Genomic DNA, 12,302 nt, shown 5'->3' with positions numbered 1-12,302 from the left:
ACAAGAGATAATAGTATAATATCATAAGAATCTAACCACGGCTCGCGGAGTTTAAGCCGACTAGTCATATATACAGACAAACAGAAACCAGACAGTAAAATAGCTTATACAAGTTTTTCTCTCTCAAATACAAGCCTCTAGGCAAAACAAAATACAAAAGATAAGAGACATATACAAAATAAACAAAAGACTCCAAGAGTATCAGGATCCTCCATTTCTATCTCCATCCAAACAACTCACCGAGGTAGGTTGTGACCTGCATCTGAAAAACAATAAAAGAATATGGTATGAAAACCAGAGGTTCTTAGTATGGTAACAGTGCAAAGTGATGTAGGATATAAGACCCCGGGATGCCAAAGGCAATCCTAGAACTTCATATCCATCACATATCTCATCTTAAGGCATACTAAAACAATAAAGCATATCCATATAAATCTTAACATAAATAAACAAAGTAATCTATCTTAGGGGATTTCTATTCCAACCAAACACCGCTGTCCTAGAGCCTTCACCAACCTATCCTCCATGCGATCCGATCGCCACCGCCTTCCTAACCTCCTCAATCCCACTAGAAATCACAATTAATTACAATGCAAGTAAAACACATGTAGAAGCATATAAGGCAAATAATACAAGTAGCAATTAGGCATGTTATACAAATAGGCAAACAATTACAAGTCGGCAAAGCATACAAACAAATAGAAAATATACATGATGAATGTTTGTCCTACCGGCTGTGATATCACATTGTCGGTTCAACTGCCAACCTGACACACCTCCATGGAGATGTCGCCCTTCGGAATCATCATTGGGAACCCCCGAGATATAGTGCTCGGATCACTGTCCAAGATTTTGTGCCTGCACACTCTATTGATCCGAAAGGATGCGAGCGGGATACTCTTGCCACGGACCTCACATCTCAACGCGAGCGGGACGAACCACCACCCTTACGCCGCCGCTGCTACCTCGACAAGCGGGATCCAATTGCCGTCCTTGCCGGGCGTATAGCGTCTCATAATTCTCAATATAAAACAGTAGTTCAGTGATTTTTCAGAAAACATTTTCAACACATCAATGAATCATCATTGTACATTCGAGTCCTCGACTCTTCTCAACCACTGTCCAATCAACATTTTCATTTTGAGTCCTCGACTCAGCTTAACTACTGTCAAAACAATCTTTATTTCGAACTCATCAGTTCGTCAGTTCTCATCTCATATATCAATCATTCTTCACATACCATCAAACTATTCTCAGTACAATAGAAACCTAATCTTCCGTTTTCTAATTTTTCATAAGAATATCAACTAAAACCCTTATGTTATTTCCCATGTTTCGAATGCCCAAAACTAGGCCCAATAGTCTTAAATTGATATCACAGAAGCTTACAATCTTATTGGGAAGGTGAAATAGTTGAAAACAAAATTTAAATTTGAGAAACAGGACGTGTGCGTACGCACAGGGGTGTGCGTGCGCACGCCTAGGAGAAGTTTCAAAACTTGTGCGTACGCATAAAGGTGTGCGTACGCACAGGTAAAAATTTTTACAATTATGTTTCGCTCGTACAAGCTGTGCTAGCGCTCTTAACAGACTGACCTTCCCAACGTGTGCGTGCGCACAGGGCTGTGCGGACGCACAGGTTGTAATTCCTCATTGGGTATGTGCGCGCACAAGCCTTGCTAGCATTGCAAACAAGGAGCCTTTTCCTGTGTGTGCATATGCACAAGTCTGTGCGTTCACACAGGTTTAAATTTTCGCAGGATTGTGCGTGCGCACATACCAGAAATCAAAAAATTCTACAACTTTGCAGAATTTTAAATTTTGACACCAATCTTTGAATGATCATAACTTCCTCTACAAAAATTTAAATCTTACAATCTTTATATCAATTTGAAGAGTTTTCAATAAACTTTAATTCTAAACAAATTCCAGCAAATTTTAAAAATTGAGGCAAAAGTTATGATCAGACAAAGTTCATCAAAATTCCATTTTTACCAAATTTTCACATGTACTCAAATTTACCAAATTCTAAAGCCACATCCAACTAAATCAATACTAAACTTCCATTTACAGCACAATTTACCCTCTTGGGTCACAATTCACCATTCTCAATCATCAAACATCAAATATATGACTCTAAAATCAATCCTCCACCAACACATTCACTAATCATCACTTTATCTATATCAATTCTCATTATCAATCTCATTCATGCTTTATATCAATATCCAACAATATACAATCATTCAAAATCATCAAGCATCATATCTCAATATCATTATTTCTCAACATAACAATATCAATTCAACATACAACATCAATCAACCATCATCAACAACCACATAAATCCAAACCTATCCTACAGGTCACTAGTCTAAGTGTCCATGAATATTATATACTACATAGAAGAAACCGAAACCATACCTTGGCCGATTCTCTATATGAACCAAAACCCTAAATTGAGCACAAGCAAGCTCTCAACCACAATCCAAGCTTTCAATTCCATTTCAACAAGCAGCAACAAGTTCCAATAGCTCCCGAACTCACAAAAATCAAGCTATATATACACAAATCATCATTAATCAACCTAGGGCTCATCATAAATGAAATTTCACAAGAATTCAATGCCTCTTACCTTGTCCAATCATTTTGGTAGCCAAAATCCAATGCTAAGCAAGGATTAGAGTGAACCTAAACACCCATAACCACAAAATCTCACTTAATCAAAAGCCCTAAACTCGAAATTTTGAATAGAAGAACTGAGAATATTTTGTGGTTACCTCTCCTATTTCTTGTATGGGTCTTGTAGAGCTCTTCACAAGGAACGTGTAGCTGCAAACGGTGCGGTGATCGGAGCTTTATAGCTCAAGATATGAGCTTGAGAAGAAGATGGTGAATAGTAGCAATGGTATTCCTTTCTTCTTCTCTTTTCAGCAAGCAAGTGTGTTCTGTTTGAGACTTTGAGTGTTGTTGCTGATTGGGTTCACTAATGAACCTTTTCTATGTTGGGCTTGGGCCCGGTCCAACTCGTCAATATTTTTAGCTCGTTTGGCCCAATTTCGAGCCAAACCTTTAAAATTAACGCCCGATTTTTTATTTCTAATATTTTCTAAGGTTTTTGACTGTTTTCACTTTTTCTCGCGCAGCACCGGGCAGACTTGAACCAGTTCAACCGGTTTGACTGTCGGTTCTCGATTTTTCACGGTTTTTCATAGAAAACACATTTTCTGCCTCAAAAAAACCTACTGAGTCCAAAAATCATATTTAAATCCTCAAATTCTCACTCTAACTTTTCGGAACCTAATTTGGACAATATTAATTACTTAATTATACGGTTAATTAAGCTCGGGTCTTACATTCTTCCCACCAAATAAGAAATTTTGCCTTCAAAATTTAATGATTACCTGAGAATAGCTCGGGGTAATCCTTCCGCATCTCGGACTCCAATTCCCAAGTATGCTCTTCAACTCCTGCTCACTCCCAAACTACTTTAACCAATGAAACTTCCTTTTCTCGCAGCTTTTGCACACTAGTGTCGTCAATTCTCACTGGCGTTACTTGGAAAGTCAAGTTCTCCCTCAACTCAACCGACTCAGGCTCCAACACATGAGCCACATCCGACGTGTACTTACAGATTTGTGACACGTGAAATACGTCATGCAAGTTCGATAAGTGAGGCAGCAAAGCTACTTGATATATGCCACTGGCCTGAATCGCCTTAGAATCTCAAACGGACCAATGAACCTCGGATTCAACTTCTTGGTCTTAATCGCTCTTCCAATCCCAGTTGTCAGTGTAACTCTCAGAAGTACATGTTCTCCCATTTCAAACTCTATGGTTTCCTTCTCTGATCTGCATAGCTTTTTCTGTCGACTCTGAGTAGTTAGAATTCTCTCCCAAATCTTCTTAATATTCTCCGTAGTCTCAGCTACCAAATCAAGACCCAAAATGCTCACTTCATCCGATTCATACCAACAAAGTGGAGATTGGCACTTCCGTCCATACAAGGCCTCTTACGAAGCCATCCCAATGCTCGCATGAAAACTATTGTTATACGCAAACTCCACCAATGGCATGTAACGGTCCCAAATTCCGGGTTGATCCAAAACATATGCTCTTAGCATATCCTTCAATGTCTGAATAGTCATTTTTGACTGTCCATCTGTTTGTGGATGATACGCAGTACTGAGACATAGATTCGTACCGAAGGACCTTTGGAGAGCTCCCCAAAACCTTGATGTGAATCGGGGGTCACGGTCTGACACTATGCTCAAAGGCACACCGTGCAACCTTACTATCTCCTTGATGTACAATCTTGCCAACTCCTCCATAGAACAGTTCACTCGAATAGGAAAAAAATGAGCAGATTTGGTTAAGCGATCCACGATCACCCAAATCGCATCAAATCCCGACCTAGTCCTCGGTAAACCGGTCACAAAATCCATCGCGATTCCTTCCTACTTCCGCTGAGGAATCTCAAGTGGCTGTAGCATCTCCGACGGTTTCTGACGTTCTATCTTCACCTTCTGACATGTCAGACACTTGGATACCACTGTAGCTACATCACCTTTCATCCCAGGCCACCAGAACATCTTCTTTAAGTCATAATACATCTTCGTACTTCCGGGATGAATAGAAAACCCATTGTTATGAGCTTCCGACAACAAGTCTTGTCTTAAACACCCGACATCCGGTATACCAATTCTCCCCTTATATCTCCACAACCCTTCATCATCTTTGGTGAATTCTCCAAGCCTCTTCTCACCAACTGTTTAAAACAATTGCTGAAGCTTTTGCTCATCTTGCTGAGCCTTCTGAATCTCTGCTTTAAACGTACTCGAAATCTGTAATTGGTTCAAACAAGCTCTTCTAGAAACTTCACCAATATCTAGCCTAAGATCCACAAACTTATCCAATAGTCACTCTTCCTTGATCCTCATCCATGCTATGGTTAAAGATTTCCGACTTAAAGCATCTGCTACCATGTTCGCCTTTCCATGTTGATAACTTAATTCAAAATCGTAATCCTTAAGCAACTCCATCCTCCTTCTCTGATGCATATTAAGTTCTTTCTGATCAAAGATGTACTTGAGACTCTTATGATAAGAAAATATGCTAAACCTCACTCCGTACAAGTGGTGTCTCCAAATGTTCAATGCAAATACAATCGTTGTTAATTTCAAGTCATGAGTTGGGTAATTTACCTCGTGCGGTCTCAGCTGACGTGATGCGTAAGCCACCACGTTCTGGTGTTGTATCAACACACAACCCAAACTCTTCAAAGAAGTATCACAATATACCTCAAAAGGTTCATACGGTTCCGACAAAATCAAAACAGGCGCCGAAGTTAACTTTTGCTTCAAAGTCTGAAAATTTTCTTCACACTCCGATGTCCACACAAATGGCACGTCCTTCCTTGTCAACTTAGTCATCGATAATGCAATCCGAGAAAATCCTTCAATAAATCTCCGGTAATATCTGGCTAAACCCAAGAAACTTCTAATTTCCGTCATCATTGTTGGTCTTTCCCATTCCATCACCGCCTCCACTTTAGAAGAATCCACCACTATTCCTCCTTTGCTCACCACGTGACCTAGGAACTTCACTTCCTCCTTCCAGAACTCGCACTTCGACAACTTAGCGTACAATTTCCGCTCCTTTAAAATTTGTAACACAATCTTCAAGTGTTTCTCATGCTCCTTTGCCGTCTTAGAATAAACTAAGATGTCGTCTATGAAAACCACCACGAATTTGTCCAAAAAGGGATGAAACACTCTGTTTATGTAATCCATGAAAATAGCAGGTGCATTCAATAACCCAAAGGACATAACTGCAAACTCGTAGTATCCATAGCACGTCCTAAACGCAGTCTTATGGATATCATCCTCTTTAACTCTTATCTGATGGTAACCGGATCTTAAATCGATCTTGGAAAACATTCCAGCTCCTTGCAACTGATCCATCAAGTCATCTATCCTTGGCAGCGGGTACTTGTTCTTTACAGTTACTTTGTTCAACTGTCGATAATCCACACACAGTCGCATTCCTCCATCCTTCTTCTTCACCAATGAAACTGGCGCTCCTCATGGTGATACACTCGGTCGAATGAACCTCTTGTTCAGAAGCTCTTCCAACTGAGTCTTAATTCAGCCAGCTCTATTGGAGCCATCCTATATGGCGCAATCGAAACTGGTCTGGCTCCCGACACCAATTCAATCGCAAATTCAATCTCCCTTTGAGGTGGGAACTCAGGGATATCTTCCGAAAACACTTCCAAAAAGTCTCTAACCACCGGAATTTGTTCTAAGTTCTGAGCATCGCCCGAAGCATTAGCAGTTAACAAGATGTAACCTTGACACTCTTCCCTTCTACAGTGCATTGTTACAGAGTTCAAGTAATAACCCTCAGCTATCACTGCTCTATTTTCTCCTTCCGGCATAAACTGAATTGACCGCTTGAAGCAATCCAACAAAACTCGATTCTTCGACAACCAATCAAACCCCAATATCATCTCCAACCCAACCATTGGTAAACAGATCAAGTCATGCACGAAGTCTCTACCCTCAAGTTTGAATCCTACTTGCCTACAACCTGACCTAGTCATAACCGTCTGATGTGGAGCATGTACATATAGATCAAATGCTAACTCTTACACTTTCAAGCCTAATTCCTCAACTTTAGCAAATGAAATAAACAAATGTAAAGCTCCAATATCATACAATGCATCTAAGGTTTTATCACCAATTAAACATATAACTCTCATCAATGGATCCGCCTTGGAAGCATCCTTGGCGTTCACTGCAAAGACTCGACCTTGATGCTGACTCTGACCCGCATTTAGGTTCTTCCCACGTGTGCAATCCCTCGCAATATGACCAGGCAAGCCACATTTGAAGCACCCACCTAAACCAATCTTGCATGAGTCATATAGGTGAAAATGTCCACAATGCACACAATTCAAATCCGGAGAAACCTTACTCTGATTTCCTCTCCCTTTGCCACACTGAAACTGATCTTGAATGTTCTTTCTGAAGCCTCCTTGACCTTGAGGCGCATATCTTCCTCTCTTAAAACTTTGACCCTTCGTATGGAAATACTTGCCACGTTCCTTACTAGTATTCCCTCCATGAGTTTCCTTGGATGCCGCCACTGTCTTGGCATACTCCTCAACCACCCTTGCTTTATTCACCAAATCAGAGAAAGTACGAATCTCCATAGGAGCCACAGCAGTCATTATATTGTCCTTCAAGCCCCTTTGGTATTTGATACACTTCCAGCTTTCATAGGTCTCCGGGGCACCTTGACACACCCTAGAAAACCTACAAAGCTCCTCAAACTTGCTTGTGTAGTCTACCACAGACAAGGAACCTTGCTTCAGCTGCATAAGTTCCATCTCCTTCGCCTCCCTTGCAGACTCAGAAAAGTACTTCTTGTAAAAGGCCATCTGGAATACGTCTCGAGGAACATCGGTGTTCTGAAGCTATAATAAGCGGCACTCTACTTGTCACCAGTGCTGGGCTTCTCCTGCAAGCTGATAAGCGACAAACTCGACATATTGATTATTTCAAACATGATGCGCCTGTAAAGCACGCTCCATGCCCTGGAACCAGTTGTTCGCTTCTGTAGGATTAGTTGATCCTCGGAAAGTTGGTGGATGAACCTTGAGGAAAGTCACCAAGGTCATCGGAACTCCTCCCGTGTTATCGCCGTTTCTCTCAGAATTATCATTAGCATTCCCTTAGCCATTCCCATTTTCATTTTTGGCCGGTTGGCCTAACCTCTGCACTGCTTGCAGAGTCACAATAGCATTAGCCTCCATAGTGTTCGCAAGGTTTGCCATTGCCGCCATAAATTTGGCATGATTGTCAGCAGGTTGCTCATTCCTACTCTCTTGTGAACGTGCTCGACCTTATCCACGAGTGGCCATTAAGGTTCCTGTCTACACCAAACAATCGATATCGAGGTGATCAGTCTCAATATCAAAAGCCTAGTGCTTCAATTATCCCAAACAGGCACTCACAAAGAAGCATGCTATGCAACATCAAGTAGATAACCTAACAGCATCAGATAAAAGGACACACAGGGTATGCAATGAAGCACAATCGGTCCATCCCTCAGGCTCACGAGGACGAACTGCTCTGATACCACTAAATGTAACACCCTAATTAGCCTAAGCCTTACATTGTAAACCAAAGGTTAATCAGAGATTACGACAGTCCTAAGCTCATACATATAGTATATAGAAAGAATTAGTATAATCTAGAAGCCCGATGAAAGTTATAGCTCAAAACAGAATTTAAAAAGCACAAAACATACTAACGAAGCTTCTAACTTAAAGCACAAGAAACATATACAATATAACAAGATATAATAGTATAATATCATAAGAATCTAGTCACGGCTCGCAGAGTTTAAGCCGATTAGTCATATATACAGACAAATAGAAACCAGACAGTAAAACAGCTTATACAAGTTTTTCTCTCTCAAATACAAGCCTCTAGGCAAAACAAAATACAAAATATGAGAGACATATACAAAATAAACAAATGACTCCAAGAGTACCAGGATCCTCCGCTTCTGTCACTATCCAGATAACTCACCGAGGTGGGTTGCGACCTACATCTGAAAAATAACAATAGAATATGGTATGAGAACTGGAGGTTCTCAGTATGGTAACAGTGCCCAGTAATGTAGGATATAAGACCCCGGGATGCCAAAGGCAATCCTAGAACTTCATATCCGTCACAGATTTCATCTTAAGGCACACTAAAACAATAAAGCATATCCATATAAATCTTAACATAAATAAATAGGGTAATCTATCTTAGGGGATTTCTATTCCAACCAAACACCGCTGTCCCACAACCTTCACCAACCTATCCTCCATGCGATCCCATCGCCACCGCCTTCCTAACCTCCTCAATCCCAATAGAAATCACAATTAATTACAATGCAAGTAAAACACAGGTAGAAGCATATAAGGCAAGTAATACAAGTAGCAATTAGGCATGATATACAAATAGACAAACAATTACAAGTCGGCAAAGCATACAAACAAATAAAAAATGCACATGACGAATGCATGTCCTACTAGCTGTGGTATCACATTGTCGGTTCAACTGCCAACCCAACACACCTCCTTGGAGATGTCGCCCTTTGGAATCATCATTGGGAACCCCCGAGATATAGTGCTCGGATCACTGTCCAGGATTTGTGTCTTCACACTCTATTGATCCGAAGGGATGCGAGCAGGATACTCTTGCCACGAACCTTACATCTCAACACAAGCGGGACAAACCACCGCCCTTACGCCGCCGCCGCTACCTCGACAGGCAGGATCCAACCGCCGTTCCTGTCGAGCGCGTAACTTCTCATAATTCTCAATATACAAAAGTAGTTCAACGGTTTTTTAGAAAATATTTTCAACACATCATGAATCATCATTGTACATTCGAGTCCTCGATTCTTCTCAACCACTGTCCAATCAACATTTTCATTCCGAGTCCTCGGCTCCGCTCAACTACTGTCAAAACAATCTTTATTCCGAACTCATCAGTTCGTCAGTTCTCATCTCATATATCAATTATTCTTCACATACCATCAAACTATTCTCAGTACACTAGAAACCTAATCCTGCGTTTTCTAATTTTTCATAAGAATATTAACTAAAACCCTTATGTTATTTCCCATGTTTCGAATGCCCAAAACTAGGCCCAATAGTTTAAAATTGATATCACAGAAGCTTACAATCTTAATGGGAAGTTGAAATAGTTGAAAATAAAATTTAAATTTGAGAAACAGGACGTGTGCGTACGTATAGGGGTGTGCGTGCGCACGCCCAAGAGAAGTTTCAAAACTTGTGCGTATGCACAGGTAAAAATTTTTACAATTCTGTTTCGCTCGCACAAGCTGTGCTAGCGCGCTTATCAGACTGGCATTCCCAACGTGTGCGTGAGCACAGGGCTGTACGTACGCACAGGTTGTAATTTCTCATTGGGTATGTGCGCACAAGCCGTGCTAGCGCTGCAAATAGGGAGCCTTCCCCTGCGTGTGTGTACGCACAAGTCTGTGCGTGTGTACAGGTTTAAATTTTCACAAGGTTGTGTGTGCGCACAATGCTGTGCGTGCGTACATACCAGAAATAAAAAAATTCTGCAACTTTGCAGAATTTCAGATTTTGACACCAATCATTTGAATGATCATAACTTCCCCTACAAAAATCCAAATCTTACAATCTTTATATCAATTTGAAGAGTTTTCAATAAATTTTAATTCTAAACAAATTTCAGTGAATTTTGAAATTTGAGACAAAAGTTATGATCAGACAAAGTTCTTCAAAATTCCCTTTTTACCAAATTTTCACATGTACTCAAATTTACCAAATTCTCAAGCCACATCCAACTATATCAATACTAAACTTCTATTTATAGCACAATTTACCCTCTTGAGTCACAATTCACCATTCTCAATCATCAAACATCAAATATATGACTCTAAAATCAATCCTCCACCAATACATTCACCAATCATCACTTTATCTCTATCAATTCTCATTATCAATCTCATTCATGCTTTATATCAATATCCAACAATATACAATCATTCAAAATCACCAATCATCATATCTCAACATCATCATTTCTCAACATAATAATATCAATTCAACATACAACATCAACCAACCATCATCAACAACCACATTAATCCAAACCTATCCTCCGGGTCACTAGCCTAAGTGTCCATGAATATTATATACTATATAGAGAAAAGCAAAACCATACCTTTGCCGATTCCCTATATGAACCAAAACTCTAAATTGAGCACAAGAAAGCTCTCAACCACAATGCAAACTTTCAATTCAACTTCAACAAGCACCAACAAGTTCCAATAACTCCCAAACGCACAAAAATAAGCTATATATACACAAATCGTCACTAATAAACCTATAGGGCTCATCATAAATGAAATTTCACATGAGTTCAATGCCTCTTACCTTGTCCAACCATTTTGATATTCAAAATCCAATGCTAAGTAAGGATTAGAGTGAACCTAAAACACCCAAAATCCCAAAATCTCACTTAACCAAAAGCCCTAAAACTCAAAATTTTGAAGAGAAGAACTAAGAAAATTTCATGGTTACCTCTCCAGTTTCTTGTATGGGTCTTTGATGAGCGGATAATTTATACACTTTTTGGCATTATTTTAGGTAGTTTTTAGTAAGTTCAAGCTACTTTTAGGGATGTTTTCATTAGTTTTTATGTTAAATTCACATTTCTGGACTTTACTATGAGTTTGTGTGTTTTTCTGTAATTTCTGGCTGAAATTGAGGGACTTGAGCAAAACTCTGAAAAAGGCTGACAAAAGGACTGCTGATGCTGTTGGAATCTGACCTCCCTGTGCTCGAAATGGAGTTTCTGGAGCTACAGAACTCCAAATGGCGCGCTCTCAACGGCGTTGGAAAGTAGACATCCAGAGCTTTCCAGCAATATATAATAGTCCATACTTCATTCGGAAATTGACGACGTAAATTGGCATTGAACGCCAAGTACATGCTGCTGTCTGGAGTTAAACGCCAGAAACACGTCATGATCCGGAGTTGAACGCCCAAAACACGTCATAACTCGGCGTTCAACTCCAAGAAAAGCCTCAGCTCGTGAATAGATCAAGCTCAGCCCAAGCACACACCAAGTGGGCCCCAGAAGTGGATTTATGCATCAATCCCTTACTCATGTAAACCCTAGTAGCTAGTCTAGTATATATAGGACATTTAACTATTGTATTAGACGTCTTTTGACCACGTTTCATCTTTGGTCTCAGTTTTGTTTTATTCTTCATCTTAGGAGGCTATTGATCACATTTTGGGGGCTGGCCATTCGGCCATGCCTGAACCTTTCACTTATGTACTTTCAACAGTGGAGTTCCTGCACACCATAAATTAAGGGTGTGGAGCTCTGCTGTACCTCAAGTTTCAATACAATTACTATTAATTTTTATTCAATTATCTTTTATTCTTATTCCAAGATGTACGTTGCACAACACTTTGATGAATGTGATGATCCGTGACACTCATCACCATTCTCACCTATGAACGCGCGTGATTGACAACCACTTCTGTTCTACTCTAGGTCGGGCGCATATCTCTTAGATTCCCCAACATAATCTTTGTGGTATAAGCTAGATAGATGGCGGAATTCATGGGGATCCAGAAAGTCTAACCTTTTTCTATGGTATTCCGAGTAGGATCCTGGGAATCCGGAAAGTCTAACCTTGTCTGTGGTATTCCGAGTAGGATTCCGGTATTG

The 12,302-nt window shown here is 40.2% G+C and overlaps 2 protein-coding genes across 2 annotated transcripts; both read right to left on the bottom strand.

The window, feature by feature from the left end:
* Positions 1-6,118: 6,118 nt before the first annotated feature.
* LOC107464583 (uncharacterized) lies at positions 6,119-6,604 on the bottom strand. The gene has a single exon (XM_016083503.1). The coding sequence runs from the start codon at positions 6,602-6,604 to the stop codon at positions 6,119-6,121; it is 486 nt and encodes a 161-aa protein (XP_015938989.1).
* Positions 6,605-6,649: 45 nt separating this feature from the next.
* On the bottom strand, positions 6,650-7,444 carry LOC107464582 (uncharacterized). Its single transcript, XM_016083502.1, has one exon. The coding sequence runs from the start codon at positions 7,442-7,444 to the stop codon at positions 6,650-6,652; it is 795 nt and encodes a 264-aa protein (XP_015938988.1).
* Between the last annotated feature and the right edge of the window lie 4,858 nt (positions 7,445-12,302).

This window comes from Arachis duranensis, chromosome 9 (genome assembly GCF_000817695.3).
Source record: "Arachis duranensis cultivar V14167 chromosome 9, aradu.V14167.gnm2.J7QH, whole genome shotgun sequence".
Classification (NCBI taxonomy): domain Eukaryota; kingdom Viridiplantae; phylum Streptophyta; class Magnoliopsida; order Fabales; family Fabaceae; genus Arachis; species Arachis duranensis.
This window is presented reverse-complemented; position numbering and strand designations above follow the sequence as displayed.